The sequence below is a fragment of the Puma concolor genome, chromosome E4 (genome assembly GCF_028749965.1).
Source record: "Puma concolor isolate L17-30 chromosome E4, mPumCon1.1.hap2, whole genome shotgun sequence".
Lineage (NCBI taxonomy): Eukaryota > Metazoa > Chordata > Mammalia > Carnivora > Felidae > Puma > Puma concolor.
Window position 1 is genome coordinate 463,922 of NC_141683.1, and position 13,604 is coordinate 477,525.

At 52.9% G+C, this 13,604-nt stretch overlaps 3 protein-coding genes across 16 annotated transcripts in view; 1 reads left to right on the forward strand and 2 right to left on the reverse strand.

Annotated features, from left to right (window-relative positions):
- Positions 1–9: 9 nt before the first annotated feature.
- RAB13 (RAB13, member RAS oncogene family) lies at positions 10–6,566 on the reverse strand. 2 transcript variants are annotated; one of them, XM_086693251.1, is made up of 9 exons: positions 5,774–6,566; positions 4,420–4,480; positions 3,576–3,636; positions 3,263–3,340; positions 3,066–3,155; positions 2,912–2,977; positions 2,757–2,810; positions 2,466–2,579; positions 10–2,024 (listed from the first exon to the last, which is right to left on the reverse strand). In XM_086693251.1, the coding sequence occupies exons 1-8, from the start codon at positions 5,895–5,897 to the stop codon at positions 2,502–2,504; spliced, it is 612 nt and encodes a 203-aa protein (XP_086549377.1). In that variant the 5' UTR covers positions 5,898–6,566; the 3' UTR covers positions 10–2,024; positions 2,466–2,501. The 2 variants fall into 2 exon arrangements, with proteins under 2 accessions (XP_086549377.1, XP_025771007.1); XM_025915222.2 differs by lacking the exon at positions 10–2,024 and having other exon boundaries at positions 2,202–2,579.
- Positions 6,567–7,770: 1,204 nt separating this feature from the next.
- On the forward strand, positions 7,771–8,888 carry RPS27 (ribosomal protein S27). Its single transcript, XM_086693253.1, has 4 exons — positions 7,771–7,922; positions 8,186–8,294; positions 8,397–8,507; positions 8,805–8,888. The coding sequence occupies exons 1-4, from the start codon at positions 7,917–7,919 to the stop codon at positions 8,831–8,833; spliced, it is 255 nt and encodes an 84-aa protein (XP_086549379.1). The 5' UTR covers positions 7,771–7,916; the 3' UTR covers positions 8,834–8,888.
- A 484-nt stretch (positions 8,889–9,372) lies between these two features.
- Positions 9,373–13,604, reverse strand: part of NUP210L (nucleoporin 210 like) — an 84,132-nt gene continuing 79,900 nt past the window's right edge. For 12 of the 13 annotated variants that reach the window (XM_086693191.1, XM_086693187.1, XM_086693193.1 and 9 more), the window contains 4 exons: positions 13,259–13,460; positions 10,496–10,600; positions 9,672–9,746; positions 9,373–9,594 (listed from right to left, as the gene is read on the reverse strand). In XM_086693191.1, the coding sequence (XP_086549317.1) occupies positions 9,473–9,594; positions 9,672–9,746; positions 10,496–10,600; positions 13,259–13,460 (504 nt within the window). In that variant the 3' untranslated portion in view covers positions 9,373–9,472. Of the gene's footprint in view, positions 9,595–9,671; positions 9,747–10,495; positions 10,758–13,258; positions 13,461–13,604 lie in introns of those variants that run through there. The other variant, XM_086693196.1, reaches the window with a different exon arrangement.

The following is a 13,604-nucleotide window of genomic DNA, read 5'->3' on the forward strand; positions in this document are numbered from 1 at the left end:
AATGAAATGTGTAGTAAAGTATTTCCTTTATTCTCTAATTGCATCGCGTCACATTACTGTCATAGTTTTTGAATCCAACATTTAGGCCGTTTTGATTTTCAGTATTCCTGAGGAGTCAGAGTTGGTTATCAGTCCCATTTTATAAGTAAGCTCAGGGTATAAGGGATTGTCCAAGGTCACCCAGCGAGTGAGTGGGAGACCTAAGGCGTGAGCCCCAGACGTTCAGCTCCAAGTCCAAAGATTCACCCCTGCTTTCTCCATCCCCATCGAGTTAACCCTGGATATGTATCCAGAACGCAGAGACTTGACCCACACTCTTGCTTTACCGTGTGGCATTAGTTATTATCTAACTCTGCCCATATTTTCATCCTAGTTTTACACACATACAGGTCTACAGCCTCCCAGACAACTGGACCGTGTGAGTTCAAGGAGATACTTAAATTCACATAAAGGAGGTCACTAATAGTAATCTGTCCCCCACTTCTCAAGATGAAAGGGCTCGTCCCCAGACTTTGGTTAACGCCACCCCACATTCTCCTCTCCCAAGAAGCGTTCCTGGCCTAAATATAACAGCTACTCCCACGACCCCAGGGCTACAGTACTTTATTTTAGGATTACAATTTATGGGTGCAATGTCCCATAAATCCTGACTTCCCATCGGGAGTAAAGCTGGCTGCTCAAGAACAGGAGCCATCAGACTGGAAAGCCCACTGCACAGGAGTTGAACAAAAAACCGTGAGGACTGAGTTTTACTTTTCTGTGACTACTTGCTCATTCCCCTACGTTACTATTTGTGCGGATCAGTAGTTGTGCGCTACCAAAGTAGGTGTGGGTGTTTTCCAGTGGCTTTTAGCTGTAGGAAAAGTCTTGGCTGAAACCTCCTAGCATGCTGTTACTCCTTATCAAACCCTACCATGTCTCTGGACAGGCGAGGGTCCAAAGCTCTCCCATCCACTCGCTTTACCAAGCAACAATAAGCCTCCACACTGAAACTGGCTTTTCAAATCTTTGCTCTGGGGTATGGTGAAGGTTAGTCAGTGTTCTTCCTGGGATTCACGAAATGTAAGTCTTTCCTCATAACCTTGAGCAAATTACACTCGCTGGGTTGTTGACTACAGAGCTCAGACGTGATCCAGGTAAGATCTTCACCCCATGGAAGCTCGGTACCTAACACATTTATCCGACCACACCACAGTTCTCCTCCCAGCACAGCCAGGCCCTTTCCTGGTGTTGTGTTTTACCAACAAGAAACAGCAGCACAGAAAGCCTTGCTGCTGACCCCAGGGTCATGCCATCCACTTCCACGCCACAGGCATGGGGATTTCTTAAATGCCTTGAACTTCAGATCTGCGAATTACACTCCTAATGGTATTTTGCCTAAACCAAATCTGATATGTTCATTAATCCTGTTAAAAGGTCTTGTGAGAGAAGTTTGCTGTTTCGATACTGTGGCGTAAGGGTCAAAAGGGGGCTGTGGGTCAAGGTGGTAGTTCTTTGGCATGCCAGTAGTTTGGCCTCTTTGTTGTGCAGTATTTAGGAGCAGTGTGTGTTAAAATTTGCTTGTCCATCACGTAAAGTTCCACCCAAAAGTTATATTATCTTGACTGTTGTGCTTGGCACATACTAGATGCTCAATAAAGATTTAGGAGTAAATGAGCCTCTTCTGTGCCTCATTTTCCTCCTCTATAAAAGTGGAAAATAACACCTACTAGCCACCTAAAAGGACTGCTGGCAGAATCAAAGGCGCTTAAAGAAATCATGGGATAAACAATACAAGGTCCTGTTATTTCCTTGAGGCCAGGGCTGTCTCTCCCCTGGGAAGGCCTAAGAAAGAGCCCTTCTGGATACTAGGCAAGGTTCTGCCCATAAGGACCCTCTAATTTCCATCATGGAAAGGATGTCAAGCCCCTCAGGTTCAGAGAACCTCCTTGCTGTTCTCTTGTCCATGAAATCGCAGGAAAGGGACAGCTGCACACAGGTCCCGGTGTCACAGGAACCTGGCCAGGTTCTGGCAGCCCAGCCACCTTAGAGGCAGGAATAAGGTTGGTGAGCAGAGAGCAGTTCTGCTGATGAAAGTTACCCAAACCAGGGGACTCTGTGTGGGTGGTGGCCTTTAATGCTGAGAAAGACCACGCAGAGTGGTAGGATCAGAGCTTCAGAGGGATTACCGAGCCCACCCCTCACACGGCCCTAAAACCTGATCCGGTAACGACGACGAGCCAACTGTTTATTTACACTTCTGTCTGCCTTACAAGTCCAGGGAGGGCCTGGCGCCCGGGGCCCTTGCTTCCCTCCTCCCTCCCTTCCTGCCCCTCACCTTCTCTGACTTCCTGCCATCTTTCTCCTCCTCGCCTCTCCCTGCCTCTCTATTCTACCTTCTCTCCTCTCACGTTCCTCCTTTTCTTCTGCATTTGCTCCCCGCTCGGCCATCTGCCATCTACCCACCTCTACCCCCTGAGCCCCACCTGCCCGCCCTCGGCCCAGCGTCCAGGCCCAGGTCCTCAGCCGAGGGAGCACCTGCTGCTGCTCTTCTTGTCACAAGCTCTCAGGTCCGTGCCAGGGGGCCTGTGGCTGTTTCCCTAGAGGTGGAAGCGCACTGGGGTCAGGGTGAGAACAGCTGGCCGGGGTCTGAGATTGTACGTTGTTTGAAGGGGCCCCACCCTCACGGGCCGTGTTAGCACCGCTCCCCTCCTCAGCGTTCACTCCTTACACGACACACACCCACAGCTGTGCTCAGTCCAGCACGACCAACTCACCGATCTCCGGCCTCCTGACTTGAGCAAGATGTCCCGGGCCAGGGAGCTGAAAGCCTGTGGGGGAAAGGAGTGACCGGTCAGAGCAGGTTGGAGGGGACGGTGGCGGCCTAACAGCCATCTCCGGGAGTGGGGGGCAGGCATGGGGTGTGTCTCACCTCATCCACATTTGTGCTGGATTTGGCACTTGTCTCGAAGAATCGAATTCCATGCTCCCGAGCCAGCTGTGGGGTGGAGAGATGAGACGGGTGGATAAAGGTGGCGGCAGCCCTTGGAGTCCGAACTCGCCTTGGCCGCCCAGCCGGGCCTCACCTGATCGGCCTGCTCCTTCCGCACTCTCCTCTTGGCCTCCATGTCACACTTGTTCCCCAGCAGCAGACGCTGCACCCCTGCAGAGGCATTCTGGGAGCAAAAGGGCAGGAGGAGTAAAGTTGGGTCCTGCTCACCTTCACGGCCCCCTCACCCTCCAGGTTCTACCCAGTCCCCCGTCTCTCCAGGATGGTTGTCACCTCTTTGATGCTTTTCATCCAGTTCTGAATGTTCTCGAAGGATTTCTCATCTGTGATGTCATACACTAGGATAATGCCCTGAGAGATGGCAAGAATCCACCATGGAGCCTTGGTCCACATTCCCCCGTTTCTGCTTCCTGCCCCTCCAAGTGACCCTGCAAGCCCTACCCACAAATCTAATCACTAGTCCAGGTGGGGCCCTCCACATCCCACACTATAACCCTGACACCGTCCCTGCCCGACCCTGCGGCCCGTGGTTCTCAGAACCCTGCAGTCTACCGCCTCATCCCTTGTCCAGACCCACACCCCGTACCATGGCCCCGCGGTAGTAGGCGGTGGTGATCGTCTTGAATCGCTCCTGGCCAGCCGTGTCCCTAAGAGGCGGAACGTTTGTGGGGCGGCACAGAGGGAACAGCTCTCCGAAGAGAGAATCCCCCCTGCTAAGAATTTAGCTTCTGCAACAGAGTGGGGGCTGAGAGGAACAGAATCAGAAAACAGTAAAGGAGGAAAAGAAGGTAAGACAGCTGGGAACAAGGTCTCGGGTTTATTTGTTGCAGGATTACTCTGTGCAAGCACTGCTAATCTTCACCCCACACTTGAGACACGTTCTACTGGCCTTATTTTACAAACGGGGACGCAGATGTGGAGAGGCTAAATAACTAATGAAAGTCCTTCCACAGCAGAGCCAGAACTTGAACCACAACCTGCTCTTATCTGTTGCATCTTAACACCTCTTTCAGGCCACCAGCCACTTGCACACCTTCGGAGTCCCGGGCTTCCTGTGACAGCCCAGCCCTCTATCTTCAGCTTTCTGGGCTTGAGGTAATTCAGGGAGCGCACAGACAGAGTCAGGTCTTAGTTCTGCCATTTGCTGCTCACCTGCTTTAATGTCATTTCCACGTGGCAGCCCTGCAGACGTTTGTCAAGTTCAGAGAATGCTCTGGAGCCAGGAGAGGCAAGAGAGTTACAAGAAAGCTGAAAATAAATAGTTGAGTGAGCAGGAAGAGGGATGGAAGGACGTCTGAGCAAGGCGACAGGAAATGGAGAAGTACCGGAAGGAGCTGTGGGGAAAGGGAGAGAAATGAGGCAAATGGAAGGGAAAGGGTGACAGGAGGTAAACGAGGGTTTGTGGCCAGCGGTCCCGGGGGTTCACTCACCAGACCTGCAATTTGATCTTCTTCCCCTCTATATCCACAGTGCGGATCTTGAAGTCGATTCCTACGAGTGGAGCATATATATAGATCACTCAGGCTGAGACTCTGCAGGGACGAGGAGGGCGTGCAGGGGAGACCCGGCATGGAGAGCAGCAGGGCTAGAAACTGTGCAGGGGTGCACTTGGGAAGCAACTTTGTTGCACGTATAAAACTAAGAGACTTTTCTCAAACCTGTATTTGGGTAGCAAGCATCTTGTTTTTACATGGATTTTATGGATGTGGGAGGGGGTAGGTGATGGAAATTCTGCAGGGAGGCTTAAGGCACCTCTTGGATCCACTCAGCCGACCAGGTGACAACTCTCAGAATTCAGTGCCTCCCCCAGAATATTACTTTTAGATTCCTTTTCCTTTCTGTTTTCTTAGAACCACCGTCTATGCTCCAGCCATATAGGATGAAGAGCCAGGAAAAAGGTAGCTGATGCCAGTCTGTGTGAGTTAACTAGTAGGCTGGGCTTGCAAGCAAGAAATCTGAGGATAAGTAAGATTTCTCCTTAGACTGAACTAGGATAGAGAGGCATTTTCCTTCCCTTTTCTAACCAGAATTGTCTTGAGATTCCCCTCGTTTTATTTCCCAGGCCAGAGAAGATGAAGAAAGACAAGAGGGGAGGAGGGGAGGCAGTGTTCTTGGTGGAAACTTGGGCACCTCCCCAGAGCCGGTTGAGAGCCTAGGGAGGAGCCTGAGTCACCAGGCTGACTCAGAGCCCCCAAAAGTTCCCCCACTCCCACCGTCCTTGCCTGGCTGACTGCATATTCACGGTTCCAGTCCTTGGGCCATCCTCCAGCACACCCGGCCACTTTGTTCCACCCCCCACCCCAGACCCCCAGTTAAGTTGAGGGGCAGGGAGACTGGGAAGTAATTTGGTACAGTGGGGATGCAATGGGGGAGTCTGAAACTCAGCGAGGCAGAAAGAGGCTGGCGGAACTGGAAGCCGCCTTCAGGGAGAGGGGTTACAGGAAATACAGGGAGGTGGGTGGGGGTGGGGGAGAGGAGTGGAGCAGGAAATCGAGAAGGATTCATGTGCATTTGGGTAGGTGAGGGAGAAGGGTGGTCCCAGGAACCCCAGGAGCTGGCACAACTGAGAAGTTACCTGGAGGCCTCAGACAGTTTAGAGGTTGGGTACCATCCAGAGATATGCTCCACGGATGGGTCTGAGTCAGGGGTTGGGAGGCTAGAGTTCAGAAGCCTCACTCTAAGGGGGGTGGGGGGTGGTAAAGAGTGGGGCCACGAGTAATCTGGGAGCCTGAGGATGAGGTCATGCGGGGATTAGGGGCTCTGGGATATGGCCAGTGGGCTCACCGATAGTGGAGATGTAAGTGTTGTTGAAGTTGTCTTCTGCAAAGCGAATGATCAGACAAGTCTTGCCCACCCCCGAGTCCCCGATCAGCAGCAACTTGAAGAGGTGGTCGTAGGCTTTGGCCATGGCGGACACTGGGGAGCCGGGGGAGGGGTGGGGAAGCTCCGGGCACTGGTAGGCGGGATCGGAGGGCTGGCGGACGGAGCTGCCCGGAGCCCAGGCCAGGAAGTTTTCCTCCCTCTCCGCCCAAGCTCCGGGATAGAGGGGAGGCGGCACTCCTCTGGGCCCCACCCCCTGCCCGCCCACCCCTTTCCTCCCGCGGCGGCGGCAGCCCGGCCTGGCCGGCCTTCTGCTCCCCGGGCCCGAGCTGGCCCGTCTCCCAGGCCATTTCCCACCCACAGCGTCTGGCTTGCCATCACTCCCCTCTTTTGATCTCACTCTGGCAGTCTTAGGCCAGGGAGGCTGGGGTGAATGGAACCAGAGGTTTAACCCAAATGAGCAGAGGAGGACGAGCTCTAGAGGAGTTAGGGGAAAAGGGAAAGTTTTGCGGGAAGAAGGGTGGAGGTGGGGATGGCCCTGGGAGCTGACAAAAATCGGGGGCTGATTCAAGGGACGGAAACCTTGTAGGGGCGGCGCGCGAATTCCGGTGTTGCTGTTCCCAGCCCTCAGTTGGGAGACCAGCTCCGTTTGAAAAGAGCGGGATGCTCTGGAAGGCAAGGCTACTTGTTGGGCGGGTCTGCCCCCTGGTGGAGCAGAGTGAACACGCAGCGCCCGCCCGCCCCGCCGCACCCCTCCCTCCGTCTCGACCGAGACACGTTCGGGGTTTCATTATCAACAGTCCTCCAACAGGGACCGTGTGCGGCAAGACAGAGCTTGGGACTGAAAATGTCTGGCCTCATTCTTTCGACGAGGCGCGCATGTTGAGAACACAGCGGAGGCCGCGCCCTCATCCCTCGCGGGAAGGCTGTGACGAGGCCACCAGGGCGCTGGAGCGTGGGAACACGGCGATCCGGGCACAGGCTGGCTGTGCCGGTGGAAACACAGCATGCAAAGCGTCTGCGTCTCCGACAGGGGCCAGTCGAGCCGTCCGCGCAGTGTCCGGGCTGTGCCTCTGCTGGCCCCCTGCCAGCCCCCTTCTGCGCGTCCTCTCGCCTCCCGGTCGGCCTTCCAGCCGTGCCACAAACTCCACGGTTTCCCTATTTCTTCCCCCCGCCGGGCCGTCTCGCACCCGTCCTTGAAATCACGCTGCCATCCCCCCGAACTGTTCGGACACAAATCTGCCCGTTCTTTTACTTTTTCGTTGGCCGGGATGTGGCCTCCTCAGCCCCGGGGGTTCAGGTCTCCCTCGACTAAGCCCGTGCGCTCAGCCCTTAGCTCTCTCTGGCCGCCTCGCCTCCCCCCTGCTCAGCTACGCCACGCTCCTTCGGCCCCGGGTTTTGGCTTCTCCCAGACAGTCGCACGGTGGACTCCACGTCCTTCAGATTTCGGCCTAAATGTCACTTCCTCACGGGACTTTCTGGGCCGCGAGCGGGGCGCTGAGAACAAAGTGCGCCCGTCCCTCACCGGCGCCAGGCTGCACGACGCCCCGCGGGCGGTACCTGCGCCACAGGAGCAAACACTGTCCCAGGCACGTCTGTGTGTCGCACGGGCCCCAACGCGGCCGTCCCCGCGCGCGCACTGCAGAGGGTGGGCGGTACCGCGCGGGCCGCGAGGGGACGGGGAGGGGGCGACCTGACGGCGGTCATGGATGGACTCGCCGCGGGGAGCACCCGAGTACTTGACGGGACCGCCGTCAGAGAAAGGCCGGGGGACACAACAAAAAACCTCACAGCGGTTAAAAGGGTAGGCGAGGAGGTGGGAACCAGGACGAGGGCTTCCGCCGTGTCTACATTCCTGCGGTGTTAACATGGCAAAGGAAACCAGCTGGGGAACACGGAGGAAGTCGAGAAGGGCAGGGCCTGGCTGGGGTCGCGCCGCGGCCCCCTCGGCAGGCCGAGCGGGAGGCGTCCGCTCCAGCCGCAGGCGGCGCGCGGACCCCGGCATGGCGGCCGGGCGCGCGCGCGTCACTTCCGGCGGGCAGCGGATATAAGCGGCAGGATTTCCGCTTTCGCTCCTTTCCGGCGGTGACGACCTGCCCACGAGAACATGCCCGTGAGTTCCTCGGCCCGCGTCCCGGCGGAGCCCTCGCCGCCCGCGCGCGCTCGCGCCCCTGCGCCGCGGACGGGCAGCGGGGGCCGGCCGCGGGCTCCGGGGCTCGGGCCCGGGGCGCCCGGGGCGGGGGCCGCGCGGCCCGGGGCGGCGGTAAGATGGCGGCCCCGCTGCGGACGCCGGGCGGCGCGGGCTGCCGCTGCTAGTGGAACCGCTGCCGCCCGGGGCCCGCCGCCGCCCTGACCGCGCCCGTCTGCCTCCCGCAGCTCGCGAAGGACCTCCTGCACCCGTCCCCGGAAGAGGAGAAGAGGAAGCACAAGAAGAAGCGCCTGGTGCAGAGCCCCAACTCCTACTTCATGGACGTGAAGTGCCCGGGTGAGGGCCGGGGGCGGGGGCCGCTCGGGGTCCCGGGGCGGCCGGCGCGGGGTGGGGGCCGGGGGCCGGGCTGGCCTCGACTCCCCGCTTGTTGGTTCGCAGGGTGCTACAAAATCACCACCGTGTTCAGCCACGCGCAGACGGTGGTGCTGTGTGTGGGCTGCTCCACCGTCCTGTGCCAGCCGACAGGAGGAAAAGCAAGGCTCACAGAAGGTGAGCCGCTGCGCGGTGTCGTCACTTTGTCGCGAGCTTTAGAGGGAGGGTCGTGCTTTCCTTGCTTGAAAGTCGACTCCATCTACCCGCCTCGTCCCGGAAAAGTTTCGGGAACCTCATGTTCCTTCTTAGTCTCGGACACTCCAGTTTAGAGCGGGGACGACGGGGGATGAGGCGCAACACGGGAGCTAGCGACTGCGAGCTCCCCGCGGGACGTCCGAGGAGAGCCAGTGGGGCGCAGCGGCAACTACAGCAACTACGCTGCCGTCCGGTAACCTCTGAACCTTTTCCTTGCAGGATGCTCCTTCAGACGGAAGCAGCACTGAACGCACCCTGAGTCAACATGAGTGGGGAACTATCCCAATAAACAGATTTTGGATACGTTCTGTTTATTGTCTTGGTTTTACTGCTAGGAAGTTCCTATCTCAAGTATTGAGGGACAACCAGAAGAGTGGACTGCTGAGAGTTATTTGGGGCAAGTAAGTGACCAAGCACTTAAAGGGTCCCTTTGGGACCTTTCTATCCAGCTGGGCTCATTTGAGTCCATGTTAAGAGCTTGATGAAAATCTGAGATACTGTATATGAGGCATTTCTTTCACTTTTGTATTTTCTTAGAATTCGGAACCAGCAGTCGATCTCTAAAAGACAGCCCAGGGGCGGCTGGGTGGCTCAGTCAGTTAAGCATCTGAGTCTTGATCTTGACTCGGTCCTGATCGCGTGGATCCAAGGCTGGCATCAGGCCCCTTGCTGTCAGCATGGAGCCTGCTTGGGATTCTCTCCTCTCTCTGCTCCTCCCACCGTTCACTTTTGCAGGCATGCGTGCTCTCTCAAAATAAACTATTAAGAAAACCCAGTCCGACACACGTTAGTGTAGAATAGCTTAAAACTTTTTATAATTCTCAGAAGCCTCGTTTGGGGGCTTATGGCTCCTGGTCTAGGGCTAGAAATCTCCAGTCGTCTACAGTTCAGGGGACGTGTCCAAGTGGACGTTCGTGCCTTACACTCCACAGCCAACGTTGTAGCCGATTCTGGACCGGTGGGGACTGTGGACTCGTGAAAGGTGGGGGAGAACGTGTGGGGGCAAAACCTAGAAATAAAGCGGGAAGAGAGATGAATAAACATGGATATTTGAGCTTTTCAAAGGTGAGGGCGCTGATTGTTTACCTGGTTGTGGTGTTCCTAGGGTTGGTACGTAAACCACTGGAACTGTCTGTATCTTGTTTAAGAAGGCATTGTATGCTAGAAAAAGAACAAGGGAGAGAGAGGTCACCAGAGGCAGATCTGTTTTTGTTGGAAAAAGACCCTACTAAGCAAGTTTAACTCAAAATATTTAAGTACTTCTACAAAAAGTTAATAATGCTTTAAGTTAACTTAAGAGCATAGGAACTTTTCATTCCAGTGATTTTAGAAGTATTTCAATTTAGGGGTGCTCGGGTGGCTCAGTCATTCAAGTGTCCACCTCTTGATTTTGGCTCAGGTCATCTGGTTTCGTGGATTTGAGCCCCAAGGTGGGCTCCACACTGACAGTGCAGAGCCTGCTTGGGATTCTCCGCCTCTGTCTTCTCTCTCTGCGCCCCCCCCCCCCCCCCCCGCCTCGTGCACACGCGTGTACGCACTCTTTCTCAGAAGTTTCAACTTTAAAAAGGTGAGAGGAAAATGCAGGTATAGACAATAGCGTGTTAAGTTTCTGTTTCATCTAGAATAGCTTTGAATTTGAGCAAAATGAGCCGTTTTCTCCAGGTTCAGCAGTGGTTTCCACTTCTGGGTCGGGTGTGTCACATGCAGTTTACTGCTTCTTGGTGGGAAGTTGAGCAGGACCTCCCATCCGCTAGGTGACTAGCGCTGAGAAGGCTGAATGAGTTGCAACTGCTTGTCATGAGTGACGTGATAAGCAGCTGATTTTTATTCTCGATAGTTGGTGAAATTAAATAAAGGCAGTTTTTTTTTTAAGTCAAAAGTCCACGGTGCTGAATGTAAGGGCTCCTTACCTAGAAAAACAAAAGCCGTTGATGCTAGCACTGCAAAGAGGGTAAAGAGGATGGTCTGGTGAGAACCCAGGAACTTCTGGAGGACACTGGAATCTTCACATTGATCTGTGCGTTGGTCAGAACAAAACAAGGTCACAGTTAAAAGCATTCAAGGCAGGTTGCTGTACTTAACGTGTGGTCATGGGTATCCAGCAGAAGCTCTCAAAAAGGAGGGAAGTTGTGTACTTGGCTCCTCTACCTGTTTTTGGCTTGCTCCTGTCTCCTAGGTAATAAATGGCAATCCATGAACCTTGTAATTTCTCCACTTACAAACGGGCATTTAAATACTCTGCTACCTTAAATGTCCGTTAACCTTTTCTGTGTACTTTAACTCCAAGCGACTTGCTTCTCTTCACCAGGTTTGTGGTGGTGGCGACTGAACTTGTAGGTTTTTTTTTTTTAATTAACGTTTATTTACTTTTGAGGGAAAGAGATAGAGGCATGAGCAGGGGAGGGGCTGAGAGAGAGGGAGACAAAGAAACCAAAGCAGGCTCCAGGCTCTGAGCTGTCAGAACAGACCCTGGGGCTTGAACGTGAGATCATGACCTGAGCTGAAGTTGGACACTTAACCGACTGAGCCACCCAGGCGCCCCTGAACTTGTAGTTCTGATCCCTCTAACTTGAAACCTCTCTTTGCATCACCAACCACCTCTTAAATCCCATGGGTCCCCTTGTCCTTTTTTACTCAGGATCTTTCTAGGGAACATTCTGGTTTGTCCCCAATAAAACCTGTTTTTGAAGCACACTTGGCATCTGACTTTGGTTATTTCAAATTCTTCAGCGTCCACAAATGAACTCCTACCCCAACAAACTCCCTGAACTTTAGGTCTTCTCTACCTGGTTCTTATTTTGCATCCCTGGTATAAGGCCCTCTAACCTCTGGACTTGTAACTGGTCTTCCCTCTCCTGGGACTTTCAGAACTGTGTGCAAACCGCTTCTCTCCGAAGAACAATTACATTGCCTTAAATATAGATGCACTAAAACCAAAATTCTCTATACTAACTCTTGATCAGTTCCCACTGTTGAAAGCTTTTGGCTTGCAATGTTTACAGGGTAAGAGTCCAGATAAAACTTGGGTGACATTTAACAGCCTTTCTAGTGCCTCTTTGCTCTGGCTACCCCAAACTGTCTCCCCAATCAGGCTCTGTCTTAACTCTGATTTCTGCAGTAGGTACCATGCCTGGCATATACCCGTGGGCACTCAAATACTTGTGTGAATGAGCTGAAGGCTGGGTTGGATCTTTGACCACTCCTACCCACCTCCGAGGTTGTGTTAGTCCCACTGGTCCCTCTGGTCTCTCAGAAATGCAGGGGTTCTTAACCATTGTGCTGTGCACAACTTGGCCTGTGGATCCTATCAGAATGTTTTCAAATGCAAAAAAGCAAAATATGTAGGAATAAAGGAAACCAATTATGGGACACCTGGGTGGAGCGTCTCCTGCAGCTCTCCTGCAGCTCGGGCCATGTGGAGCCCCACTTCAGGCTCTGCTGACAGCTCAAACCTTAGCCTGTTTCAGATTCTGTGTCTCCCTCTCTGCCCGCCCCCCCCCCCCATTCTCTCTCCCTCACTCTCTCAAAAATAAACATTAAAAAAGAAACCAATTATATCAAAGTTAACCAAGGTGGAAAAAACTTTTGTAACAGCAATGTTAAACACTTAACAAAAACGTTAAAACACGCCTTTTGGTAATATAATAACATGCTCCAGCAACAAGAAAGATCTAACCTCAGACCTAATAACTAATTTTTATGTAATTTTGAAGAGAAGTTTAATAATTGGAACATGACAATATCTGAATTCTGTTGGTGACAAAGTCACACGTACTGCTGTTACTGTGGTCTGTTGCCTATATTCATAAAGTCAGTAGAAATACTAACTTTCAGTTAGAAGTTCATTGAAAATAAAGGTGCAGTATTTCCCCCCATTGAAGGTCATCGGCACCTTGAATTCCATCCATGGGCTTTTGCAGACACCCATTAACTCTAGATTTAGAAACAACAAGATAACACAGGTTAGAGTTGAGAATTGTTTCTAGTGCTGGGAACTTGAACATCTCCATTTCCTCAACTCTTAAAGGGAAAAACATTCACCTCAGAGTTATGAGAGAGTAAAATGCATATAAAATGCACTTCGGACATGACCAGTACATCTCAGGTGCTTGCCGAAACAGACCTTCCTTCCACTGGAGTTGAACTAGGTAGGGTCCAGTCCAATTCACGCCCAGTAATTCAAAGACCAGTTTCTCCGGAGGGATATGCAAGTAGAGGTGACGATACAAGGAGGATGATTCTTTGGCTTTCCTAACACTTTTCAATGACTACATGTGTTCCCATCCCAGCCATACCTGGCACAGTTTCCAAACTGGGTAACGGCTAGAATCAGCATTTTGGAAAGCTAAGACTTCTAGGTTTATCATCCTTTGTCTCTTGCCTGATGCAAAAAGATCTGCCAGCAACTTTTGAAGAAACATTTAACAGCGCGGAGAAGCTCATGTTAAACTGACATAACTACTCTTCACTACGTAAGTTACATACAACATCTCTCGGTGATAAGTAAGCTGCGCGAAGGTTCTATTTTGTGTAGATTTGGAAATTAAAGATCCGTGCCCCAGGTGTTTGAGTAATCTTGCTCAGGTGGCTGAATGTTTCTTATGAACTAAAGTAAGAAACACTTAGATGGTCCCAACTCCTCTGGATTGTAAGCAGGGCCCCCCAGTGCTCACCTGCACCAGACTTCTCCTTCAGAGCTCTCACTACCACAGCCTCACTTTGACTGGTGAGCACACAGCAAATGTTGATGAAAACGGGTGACGTCTGCTGGAGGGAGGTGAAGTTGACCACTCTCACGGAGTAGACCACCAGGCCAGGTGTGAGGGAAGAGTGCCTGTGGCCAGAGACCACTAGAACTGGGGAGCTGGGGAAGACCTTGGAGAAAAGATAAAATGGCACTTGACAGAAGAATATCAGTTTTGTGTCAGTATTGCATTCCAGTCTTACACATACAGTAAGAGCCCTGTATTCCTAGTTAGCAATCTGGCAGTAAGTCGTCTGCTTTTTTTTTTTAATTTT